This window comes from Girardinichthys multiradiatus, chromosome 4 (assembly GCF_021462225.1).
Source record: "Girardinichthys multiradiatus isolate DD_20200921_A chromosome 4, DD_fGirMul_XY1, whole genome shotgun sequence".
NCBI lineage: Eukaryota > Metazoa > Chordata > Actinopteri > Cyprinodontiformes > Goodeidae > Girardinichthys > Girardinichthys multiradiatus.
The window spans coordinates 42,615,593-42,628,610 of NC_061797.1; the positions used below are offsets into that span (position 1 = coordinate 42,615,593).

At 39.8% G+C, this 13,018-nt stretch overlaps 1 protein-coding gene across 1 annotated transcript in view; it reads left to right on the plus strand.

Annotated features, from left to right (window-relative positions):
• The window catches only part of LOC124867034 (C-myc promoter-binding protein-like), a 93,004-nt gene that overhangs the window by 24,235 nt on the left and 55,751 nt on the right, over positions 1 to 13,018 (plus strand). The window contains exons 3-6 of the mRNA XM_047363225.1: positions 2,070 to 2,316; positions 5,068 to 5,137; positions 6,674 to 6,843; positions 10,838 to 11,130. Of these exons, the coding sequence (XP_047219181.1) occupies positions 2,070 to 2,316; positions 5,068 to 5,137; positions 6,674 to 6,843; positions 10,838 to 11,130 (780 nt within the window). The remainder of the gene's footprint in view (positions 1 to 2,069; positions 2,317 to 5,067; positions 5,138 to 6,673; positions 6,844 to 10,837; positions 11,131 to 13,018) is intronic.

Genomic DNA, 13,018 nt, shown 5'->3' on the forward strand with positions numbered 1-13,018 from the left:
ACAAGGAAAAAGCTAAAATTTATCGTCTTGTACTTTATGTCCAAATCAAGACCAGCATCTTTATTCCAGGGCAAAAACCACAAACAAAAGAAGAACGTGTATTTTCTTTAGTCAATAATTATTTACCACAACCAGAACTTGCTGTTGGGTTTGAATGCAGGTAAAACTGAGTTCTGTGATGTTTGAAATATGCAGGCAGCAGTGCTGCAGAGCTGTCAATTTCTCTGCATAAATAGCTGCTAATAAACTGAATGTTTTCCATATGGATGAGTTATTGTAAGTAAGGGAAGAGCAGTTTTTGTTTTTGTCTGTTATTCATTCACTGAGCCTGTTTTTCTGTGATCTTTAAAAAGTGGTTTTAATTAATATTTCATCAGGTTCACAAACTATTTCTGAGCTTTCATTTGAACATTTCCTGCTTTTTGTCCCCATTTCAGACTTGTTTTTCTTCCTGACCGTGATGCCATGCTGTGCCGTTTTAGAAAAGTTGATCATAAATGTACTAGGCCTGCAAAAAAAATACAGCAGAGGAATAGCAAGCCTGGTATTTGTTTTATAGATACAGGAGCAAATTTTGCGTTTACAACTATTTGAAATGAAATATTTCTTTATAAACCTTTTAAAATTACAGTCGTCAAACCATGCGTATAATTGCTGAGCAGCTTTTTGCATGTTTCCACTGGCATTTTCATGTTTAATGATTAGCTCCAAGTCTTTGAGGTTGGAAGGAGTCAGTCAATAAAAAAGAAAATAAACACGCTGGGGAAATTAAAAGATTACTTTAAACATAGGTCAGCCAGGGGTATGAATATTTTGGGCTGTAACAAACAAGGATTCACAATATTGAAAAGTGTTGTTTCACCTGCCAGCGCACACAAGGGAACTTCAATGACATCTCATTCTTAATGCACAGGCTTCAATATGGTGTCAGCCCACTGGTTGAATCTACAAAAGCTTCATCTCATCTGATGAGGTCCTCCCAAAGTTTAAGAGTTTTTATGGAATTCTCTGATCATCCTTCCAGAAGAGCATTTGTTTGGTCAGACACTGATGTTGGACGAGAAGACCCGGCTCAGGGCCTCTCCTCTAATTTATCCTATTATTGTTTAATTGGGCTGAGGTCAGGGCACCGCGCGGACTAGTCAAGTTCTTCCTAACCCATATGTTTATGGACCTTGCTTTTTGCACTGATTGATTATGTATACACTGTGGACGTATACACTGTGTTGCCAGACACAATGTCAAGATTCATCACTTCAATTAAACTTTCTTGACTCCTCTAGAGTCCGCTGACAGCATGCGTTGAACCACTGCGTCTGTGCCTTTGCTTTACACATGCTGATATAACTCTTGGGCCATATATGAAACTCTGCTTACTGTTCTTGAGCCAATCTAAAGCCCACATGAAGTTTAAAGGTCTGTAGCAATATGACTCTACATAACGTTGGTGACGTCTGTACCTCAGCATTCACTGATCCTGATCTGTGATTTTACGTGGCCTAACAGAGGCTGAGTTTCTGTCAATCCCAATCTCTTCCACTTTGTTATAATACCACTAACAGTTAACTGTTTGGGCATTGATTTTATACATCTGTCACCATGGAATCGTTTTGAAAACTTGAATTCAGTGATTTGGATGGGTGTACAAATACTTGTGGTAGTATAATGTATGTACGGTACAATGTCAGCACTCCATTCAAGGACATAAATTAGTGATGCTTAAACCAATCTGTGAATTTTCCCTTTACTGGCAATTCAAAAACTGAAAATTTTACTACCTTATCGAATGTATGAAACGAACAACATGCACCATTTTTGGTCATTAATGCATCAACCAACATCATGTACTTTGATGGACCTTTTTGAGTTTTGTTAAAAAAAAAAAGGCAATTAGTTGCACAGGATTAAAAAAAAAAAACATGAGTGTAAAGGGGGTTGAATACAAAAAGCATCTTCTCCTAAACCAAACTTTGGGTCTTCACCTAATTTGCCTATAAATTAATAGCCAAACAATTTTCTAATTGAACAACTATCTGTAGCTTCACATCATGTTATTTCACTTTATGTAGGGTCCTGTATGAGTGGAAAGAGCGGCTAAAACAGGGCTGTCACCTCATCCAGACCACGCCCGCTGGTCGGCCCGCCAACATCAGCGGTAACTCCTCCCAGCGAATCTACGTCACCTATCGCCGAGCGCCTGACAGCCAGCTGCATGCCTCCCTGGCTGTCACCGACATCTGCATCATCATCCCGAGCAAGGGGGAGACGCCCCCACACACCTTCTGCAAGGTGGAGAAGAATCTCAACAGCAGCATGGTGAGGATCCTCGAGACTCAGTGTAAAACTGCTTAACTTACATTACATTTTGTTTGGCAAGTGTTTCCTAGTGGATGTTAAAGCTGATAGAGTTTAGCGGAGAGAAAAACTTCTGTAGGTATATAGTACCGTGAAGATAAATGCATCTTCTCGTTCATGGATAAAATGGATAGCAAGTGTATGTCGGACTTTATATGCCTGCATGTCTGTTGATGCAGCTGTTTGAGGAAATCCTTGAAAATGGAGGAAATTAAGGTAGCAGGTGCAGCCTCGGGAGGCGAGTGTCCTGAAATATGAGAATTCATTGCTGGTGTTATCAGTAGTGGTCGGGTTCCCAAGTTACTGCATGACATTTCTGAGTCAGACGAAAATCACTCACTTTATCTTCACTGTGATGCCTCTCCTCTCTCAAATCTTTCCTGACTTATTTTTAAAGGTTCCTGAATTTCAAGTGAATAATTGAGTGAAAGCCAAAAAAAAAAAAGCAAAGGGTAATTCTGACAAGACCCTGATTTACACATCCTAACTTGTTTTGAAAATGTTTTAAAAGATCAGCAAATGACAGGTACAAACCATTTACTGAAGAGGTAACGGATGCACGATATATCTGTATTAACATTGGTGTCGGCCGATGCTATTCATTTTCTAACATATCGATTTGGCCCCATAAGTAAAACTGGGCCGATTATAACAAACACACACACACACACACACACACACGTACATATTTTGGGAGGGGGAAATCCTGGGAAATGTATAAGGGAATATAAATATAATGTATGATATTGGTAAATATTGGTTATCGACCTTTACAGCAATAGTAATATTGGATATAGGTATCGTCCTAAATTTTAAAATCAGTGCATGTGTAAAAGAGGTATAAAGTTTACCATTTTAAATACAATGTAAATCTCATCGAGGTAATTAAAATTTACTTTACAGACACCAAAGAAAAGAAATCCTTAAGTCTTTTCCAAACATTTAATAAGGTTCATTCAATCCTGGAAATCCTTGAAAATGATTGAAGCTTAATCGTGTTCTCCAGGATCAAAAACACGTTTTTCATAAAAATATATGCTGAATGCATAGTTCATATTGAGAAAAATGACATATATTGACTTTGTCTTGTTGGCCTCTCATCTCTCACTAAAAGCTGTAAACCCAACAGCAGGCTGGACTCCTGCAGGATCATAAAGATTTTAGGTTTAGAAAAAAATAACAAACAAGGAGCATCCAAGCTGGTGAAAATGATGGCACCACAGAGCAAAAAAACTGGAACCAAACCAGAGGAACATCTAGGAGAGTAACTGAGGATATGACTAAAGCTGGATGCAACTGAGGGATATTTATACTCGGAAAGGTGGTAACTTGGACAAGGTGGGACTAATTACTGAGCAGGAGCAGGAGAATGAGATAACTGAGGGAAACTAATAGGAGTGAATAGCTGAGCAATTTAATACTGCAATGACACACAAGGGCCAATTAAAAGACTAAGTTAACCATCAAAACAAAAAGGATAAAAACCAAAAAGGATAAACCAACAACAAGAGTTACAGTATAGATGCCAGAACACAAAACCAAAGATGACAAAACTAAACATCTTAGATAGAAGTTAACATCGTTAAAAAGCTTTATTAATAACAAGGCCTGATCTGATTTCATATGAAGAAGTGAAAGTTTCAGACTTCAACTGCAAAAAAAAACTTCCAAATGAACTGTGTGATGTCAGATATTGTAATGTTCCATCATATGAAAGATAGGAACTTAAAACCCTAAAGAAATTAGTTTTTAGATTGAGTTATATTTATAATCCATTCTGTATTTTTGACTTGCCACAGCACAGCCTGTTTTTTTACTAAGTTATCTTTTGTTGTGTGGATACTTAGAGATGCATAAACCCATACAAATAAGGGAAAAGGAGTCATTTCACTTCTTGTTTTGGCCTCTAGTCCCTTTAAAATTAGGGTGTGAAACTGGACTTGTGGTTCTGTAACTGGGTCTGGTTTCACTAACAAACAAACCAACAAACAGTCCTTTGTTTTTTGAATTGGTGCATACAAAATAAACACTTTTCACAGATCAGAAAATATGCTTTAAGTGACCTGTATTTCATGCAGTCCAGAGTTTAGAAATCAGCCAATTGTAGATATGAAATACAGGTGAGTCTGGAAAAAATGATGTAAGACTACAGTTCCCATAATTGAAATAACCTTTTTCCAGATTTAGTAACAGAGCACCCTGGCGATCTGTGGTCATTGTTGTCCTGAAAAGCAGGTTTTCCTTCTCTTTCAGTCCAGCAGAATTTATGCAGGGCTTCTTTCTTGCACAATACAGTTTCCAGTTACATTTCTGAGTCCAGCAGGAAGTACATGTGGTCATATTGATCTTTGTGGCAACATTCCTTTTGCTGTATTGTTGGGGGGCCTGAAGGTCACATGCATTCCTCAGCATCTAAGCACGCCTACATTTTAGCTCTGCATCATCCATGCAGTCCTACATTTTCAGGTAGCTGCTGGTTTCATTCTAGCAAATCAGGAACCTAAGATGGCTCCAAGGATGCAAATATACATGAAGGATGGGAGACAAGAGGAGCTTGATGGGATGTAGCCGGATAAACGTTTGAGTAACAGTGACTTTTTAAGTGCAGAATATTGCCATAATTATTTAATTTTCCAGCTTCCCTTTTGAAATGTTGTTCCTGATTGTCCACAAACAAGGTGCTGACTGCTTCTGTTCTGTTCCTGCTTGCAGTGGGGCTCCTCTGTTTACCTGTGTTACAAGAAGTCTGTGGCCAAAACCAACGTAATCGCCTACAAAGCAGGTGAGCCTTCCTAATCCAGGTGTATTTCCTTACATTGCCAGGTGAACTTACATAAACTGACTTCAGACATGAGAGAAACTAGTTCTGAGTGTTATTTTAAATCAGGGGTGCCCTTCTGAGCTACTATCCTGCAGTTCTTAGATGCACAACTGTTCCAACACACCTGAATCAAATGGCTGAATTCCCTGCAGAGGCCTGGTAAGAAGCAATTCATTTGAATCAGCTGTATTGGAGCAGGAATGCATGCAGGATGGTTGCTTTTGCAGACTGGACCTGGGCACTCCTGTTTAAGATAAATGCCAGTCCAGATGTCCAGTTGCATTGAGGATTATTTATGGTTTATTTAATAATAATAATAATAATAATTATATAGACCGGGGAGCATTTAGGGGCTGGAGGTCTTGCTTAGGGACCCAGAGTGGCAGGCTGTGGGATTAGAACCAGGGTACTTGTGGCCTCTTCGGGAAGCAAATCCCCTGCTCTCTAACCACTAGACCACCACTCCCCATTATTTGAATAAATATGTGTGACCTTCAGCTGTTTCTGTACTCCCTGCATGTTTGTGTCTTCAGCGATGATGACTTCAGAGTGCACTGGTTTCTCTGCATCCTTGCTAACAAGTAGAGGCTTGTTGAAGCATGCAGGCTTAAAGGTTGAGTGATAAGATCAGCTCCAGTTGTGCCAGTATTTTTGGTTGCTTTTAGTCATTACCATATTTTTCATATGACACTATTATTATTTTACATGAAGCATCTGTGTGATTTGGAAACCAAAAAAACAATGTTATGTTTACCTCGGCTTCAGATCCTCTGGCTGACGTGTTGGTGAGTATGCAGAAGACTGACTGACTGACTCTTCAATCTGAGTCTGACTAACACTTCGGATGAGTCAGTGACCAGAAATGCAGTTTATTCCAACAGTTTCTGTGCACATTAAGCCGCAGTAACTGCCTTTTTACACAGGCAGTTTAATGAGTTGATTTTTTGGCATTCATATTAGTGTTTTGCATGTAGTTCTCAGTATGTGGAATGGATTTGATATTGTATTGATATCCAGTCATAATTCTCTAAGTAAGTTTTATTTAGATGATTTAGCCCGTGCAGCACAAAGGACTCCATAGGAACTAAAGGCAACATTTTCTCACTCATCATCTTGGAGGTTAGGGTTGGTTGTACAGAACTGGTTAATAAAGAAATCCAGGATATGAAGGGTTACAGGGATTCAACACAGCCTGGAGTGTAATTTAAGGAATTCCCAGGTTTGGATGAGTAGATAAATAGTTGTGGAAAATTGTATTTCTCAGCTTTATCGTCTGTACGTATATCCGTCCATTCATCCGTCTGTTCATTTGTTCATCATCAATATATCCGGATAGATTTTTTTTTATGTCTTACGTTAATTAATTTATGCTTTAAACATAGTTAAAAAAGGATCTGGGAACTCTGGAAGAAGAAGTTTTCATTTGTTTCCACAGAGCGGAGTTTACCTCACTATCATTCACAGCTCATTTGCATATATATTTTTTTATCCTTTAAGGTTTGTTCAGCAGATATCCAGAGGAGGACTACGAGTCATTCCCTCTGCCGGAGTCAGTCCCTCTCTTCTGCCTTCCCATGGGGGCCACAATCGAGTGCTGGCCAGCAAACACAAAGTACGCCCTTCCTGTTTTTTCCACCTTTGTCCTCACCGGAGCCTCCGGAGATAAGGTAAGATGGTTAAAAGTTCTTTCAACTCATTTTTACTGACAAACACCTTGACACAAGCATCAGATTAAAAATACTGCCGACAGGAAGACTGTAACTGTCATACATGCAGCTGGTGTGTCTGGAGACTAAACACGCCACAGTGATGCACAAAACAATCCCACAGTGCACTGCTTCCCACGAGGAAAACTGGGTCAAGCATGTAGCAGAAACTGTGCAAATTCATGTTTCTCCCTTTGCAACACAAAACAAAAAAATCAGTCATGTGTCGATCTGTTCAGTTCTGTGAGTTTCTCAAGCCTACTTTTGGAGGTTTGACATTCTTAAGTTCTAGTTTTTTGACAAAAGACTTGTTGTGAAGCTTGAAAGCATCAAAGCTGTGTCCCGGTTGTATAGAGCTTAGTCTTTTTCTGTAGGTTTAACCTGTCAGGAAAATATTTTAATTACATTTTCTGTGTTTTCTTTTTTTTTTTCTGCTCTTATCATTTACTTTCTTGTTCTTCCTGTGCAGCACTTTGGTGCAACTTGTTTGTTATGAACTCCTGTATAAATAAAATTGACATTGAGAACAAAATAAAGACTCCAGGGATCAAAGTTCAATGAATCTGAATTTAAAAAAAGAATAATCCATTTCAGATTTTACACATCCAAGTACTACAGATTTTAAAATCCAGCTGAGACAGGTTTTTCCAGATGCCCTAAAAACAGTGAAACAACTCTTCATCACTTAATGAATTAAAGGCCAGCTTCAGCATTTGGTTCATTTTGTAAATTGTGAAACATGCAGATAATAAAACCCAACTCGGTAAATATTTTTTACTCAAATGAGCATCATATTTTAAAAACTGTTAGAAAAATCTGGAAATTTGAGTGTAGAAAAAAAGAGAATTTGAGCATGGAAAATTTGTAGGAACACTTATTCTTGATTTCCGAAAACACAAACCGTCCCCCGCTGCTCTGGTTCTGGGTTTGCAAAGTGGTCCTGCTGGGATGACTGAACCATGAGGTGAAACACAATCGTGATGAAAATAAATAACCTCCAGAGTGCATTGATTTTTTTTTTTTTTTAGTGGTGTCGAAGTTCAGATAGTGTCAAACCCTGCTGCTGAGTCATGGATCTGTGTATACTTATGTGTGTGTGTGTTTATGCATGGAGAAAGGCTGGAGGTGCCGCTGTTACACATGCAGGAGGATATGTGGTGGTGTGTATGCTGACTCGTCTTCAGGTCTGAGAACAGCTCAGCAGGACAGCTTAAAGACTGTTTACCTGGAAAAAAAACATCACCTGATAAATATTGCAGATGTGAAACTGAATCAAAATGTGTAACAAATCTAGATCAGTTATCAGGAAGGAGGACAAATGAAAATCAACTGATGTGGAACCCCCTAGAACCCTAATGGCACCCCTGTTGTTACTTCTCGGGACATCCCCCTGTTTCCAATAGAATGGCACATAAAGTTCTCCTATAACGTTTCACTGTGTTGCAGTGCACAGAGCAGAGGACATTTGACCTTCTTCCTAATCTTATCTAGGTTGCCTTGTGTCCTCACTGGTGTTCTCTTCATTTCAGCTCTGATTTGTTTTTTGGTGAGTCATGTTTGGATAGAGTTGGCCATTTGTTATTAATCATTATCCCGATGAAACATCGAATGACGACTCATTTTTAGCTTTCTGGCAGTAGTCACCGAACTTTTATCTAGGAGTGCACCAATTGCACTTTTCTGGCTGATTACTGACCTTCAAAAAGCCTGACCTGCCGATTCCGATTTTTGCCAATACTGATTTTGTTTTTAGAACTGACACTGTCAGGTGTTATAAGGTCACAATACACCTTCACAGTTCTAATCTTACTTTATTCAAAAGCATTGACGAATGCCCCTGAAATACCGTATTTTCCGCACTATAAGGCGCACTTAAAAACCATTAATTTTCTCAAAAAATGACAGTGCGCCTTGTAATCCGGAGCGCCTTATATATGGATCAATTGGTTAATTGGTTGATCCATACTGGTTGTACACGGCGCTCTGTCAAAATGTTTCAGTACGACTGGTAGCCGCACCGCTTGCAGCATTACGGCTACCGTAGTCAGGGGCGTCGCCGAAGTAATAGCGGTAAACACCTGTACTGTGCTTACTCCTAGTCCAACACCACTTGTGTGTGTATAACGTTTGAATGTACTGTTGCAGGAATTGCCTGAACTATATGTGATTAGAAGCTCAGTGTGTGGGGTGTATGTTTCGTGTGTGTGTATGGAAGATGTTGACATTACTCCTCCGGACAGAGGTGGCGCTGTGTGCTGCCGTAGCTGAGAATCAAGAGTGAAGGAGTGACGTCGGTATTATTGTGTGTGTGGGGTGGGTAGAGACGGCGACCGGAGCAGCGGTGTATGAGTCTGTAAGCCCTGTGTTTTTACGTGCTGCAAAGTCATTAAAAAGAACCCCGAATCTCGTCAACAACTCAGTGTTTTGATGCTGTTTCTTCATGCTCAACTCAGCAACGTATGAGTGAGGGAGTTAACCCCGAGGAAACTAGTAACTTCGGCCCTGGAGAAAGCGTCTCCCCTGTGTCATCAGACTACGGTCAGGGGACAGAAACAGGAAAGGTTAACAGTACTAACGTTTGATTTAGTGCATCAAACTGTTTCTTTTACGTGTTTACTGAATCAGGGAAAAGTTCCCTTTCACGTTTTAACTAACGTTTGATTTCAACTTCAACTTCATAGACTCCAATGCATTCCTAACGTGCGGTTGGCTCTATTCAATAGAATTCTATGTAGAGGAGACCTTACCATGAGAGTGAATGGAGTTATCAGAACGCTGGTTTGTAGTGTATTAATAAAGTTTGACTGACTGTTTTGTTGACATTCTCTTTAGCACAGCTCCATCTAGTGGATGCATAACGCAACCCCAGTCAAACGTTTGACTGCAGTAGCTTCTATTCTATGCGCCTTATAATCCGGTGCGCCCTATATATGAAAAAAGTTCTAAAATAGACCATTCATTGAAGGTGCGCCTTATAATCCGGTGCGCCTTATAGTGCGGAAAATACGGTAATACAAATTTGTTTTAACTGCACATAAGATGGTGCTTTCAAATATAAATGACACATTTAGTGCTTTGCCGTTCCTTTAGTCTTTTATTTTTCACATTTTAAAGAGAAACAAAACGTGCACGATAGATTTTACAAGTAAATAAGATCGGTGGATAAGATCGGTTTCATTTTAAGTATCAGCGGCCCACCGATCTCCCAAAATTAAGGAAATCGGGGCCGGCCAATTGGCTGACCAATGTCTTGATATTTAAGAGTTTGATATCCCATGCACTCTAACAAGGTTTGCAGCAAAAAAAGAGGCCCATACCATCATACGGCTTCCATCGTATTTAAGAGTAGGCATATGGAGCTTTTTTCCTGACTATTTCACACCAGATCCACCCACGAAAAATCTTGATCTTAGTCTCATCTGACATAAGCACATGGTTAGTAAAATCTAACTCTTGTCAGAAAATGAAAAAAAATTGTTCACTGTTGAATAATGTAAATTAAAAATATTTATACATTTTAGTTTTTTCTTGATTTGAATGTAAAGAAAATGCACTAAAATTTTTGCTTACCATTACACCCTTACTTAATATTTAGTAATATGTTACATAAATTTTAATACATACATCCATACATGAAGAATCCTATTTCTGGGACACATTAGAGTCACATCCAGCTGATAGATGATTGACTTAACTTTGAGCTGATTGAACCTGAAATTCATCTTTGGGGATTACAGAACATCTTTGCTCTCACAGGTCACATTCATAGTGCAATTATTATTGTGGAAATTTGACTTCTTCATCAGAAATTTTCGTTTTGCTCTAAATTCATGCAGGACCCTCACAGATTACTAAATTACACTGTAAGAAGATCTTGGTAGCAGTCATTTCAGTGACCATTGTGAGCAGTACTGTGCAAGGATAGATGTGAATTAACTCCCTTCTCCTGTTTCAGGTCTATGGTGCTGCCATCCAGTTTTATGAGCAGTACCCACAGGAGTGCCTGACTGATCAGCAGCTCACCCAGTTGGGTCTCCTGAGCCCAGAACAATGCAAATCCTCTCCATCCAACTCTGCAGCTGATGCCACCAACAATACTGCAAACGGCTCCACTAACGCCAGCTCAGTCTACACCAACAAGTGCATCTGCCTTCTCTCCCACTGGCCCTTCTTTGATGCTTTCCGCAAGTTCCTGACATTCCTGTACCGCTACTCCATCTCAGGCCCGCACGCGCTTCCCATCGAGAAGTAGGTCCTGTTGGGTTTCTCGTGCTTAAAAAAAGCAATTTTATATATTTAATGTCATCTTTAGGCAATCTACATGACAAACGTGTCTAATTTATATCCCATTACTACGGTGGCCGGGAGGTGTAAATCAACATTACAAAGTCTGAAACACTTTTACAAACTTTAAGACAAATTAACATTTTACATGCGAAACACTTTTACAAGTCCCCGGACAAATTTACATTTGACAAAGTCAGCCGGAAACTCCGAGGCTGACCCGGAAGTGATAACAGGAGTGCTCATTGTGATCCAAGACGGACAGCAATCGAGTGGCATTTTGCCCGTTTTCGGAACTACCCCTTCAGTTGTTTAGATACTGGACTGCAATAGGTGATGCAGTTGTAGATAGTACTTGAAATATGTTGTAAGGATAACTAAGAGATCATAAATGATCGGACAAATAAACATGATGTCTAACATTGACTGGCTTTAATTTTGAAATTGCACATCACATCTTAAAGAAATTCGATGAGAGGAATCTGCAAGTGTTCTCTTATCATCTTGAAGTGAGTAATCACTGGAAACAACCCGTTTTGTTGCAATAAACACAGAAACTTAGGGAAAATAAACGTAAAATGTCTTGTTTTTAAGGCCTTTAATTTTGAAATTCCACATCAGATGCTGGTGAAATTTGATAAGTGACATAACACAAAACCGCGTGAGGGCTGATTTGACAGTCATTTTCAAATGAAGGCTATAAAAGTGTTTCACATCTTGTTAAATTGTTTTCTGAAATGGGAATTTGTCTCTCAAGCTTTGTAAAAGGGTTTTAGATTTTGCAATGTTGGTTTGCATCTCCTGGCCACCATACATTACACAGAACCTACTCATACACTCACTGGCCACTTTATTAGGTACACCTGTCCAACTGCTCGTTAACGCAAATTTCTAATCAGCCAATCACATGGTAGCAACTCAATGCATTTAGGCATGTAGACATGGTCAAGACAATTTGCTGCAGTTCAAACCGAGCATCAGAATGGGGAAGAAAGGTGATTTAAGTGACTTTGAACATGGCATGGTTGTTGGTGCCAGACAGGCTGGTCTGAGTATTTCAGAAACTGCTGATCCACTGAGATTTTCACGCACTACCATCTCTAGAGTTTACAGAGAATGGTCAGAAAAAGAGAAAATATCCAGTGAGCGGCAGTTCTGTGGGCGCAAATGCCTTGTTGATGCCAGAGGTCAGAGGAGAATGGCCAGACTGGTTCGAGCTGATAGAAAGGCAACAATAACTCAAATAACTACTCGTTACAACCAAGTCATGCAGAAGAGCATCTCTGAACGCAAAACACATCGAACCTTGAGGCGGATGGGCTACAGCAGTAGAAGACCACACCGGGTGCCACTCCTGTCAGCTAAGAACAGGAAACTGAGGCTACAATTCACACAGGCTCATCAAAATTGGACAATAGTAGGTTGGAAAAACGTTGCCTGGTCTGATGACTCTCGATTTCTGCCTTCAACATTCAGATGGTAGGGTCAAAATTTGGCGTCAACAACATGAAAGCATGGATCCATCCTGCCTTGTATCAATGGTTCTGGCTGGTAGTGGTGGTGTAATGGTGTGGGGGATATTTTCTTGGCACACTTTGGGCTCCTTAGTACCAATTGAGCATCGTGTCAACACCACAGCCTACCTGAGTATTGTTGCTGACCATGTCCATCCCTTTATGACCACAGTGTACCCATCTTCTGATGGTTGCTTCCAGCAGAATAACGCGCCATGTCATAAAGCATGAATCATCTCAGACTGGTTTCTTGAACATGACAATGAGTTCACTGGACTCAAATGGCCTCCAGAGTCTCCAGATCTCAATCCAATAAAGCACCTTTGGGATGTGGTGGA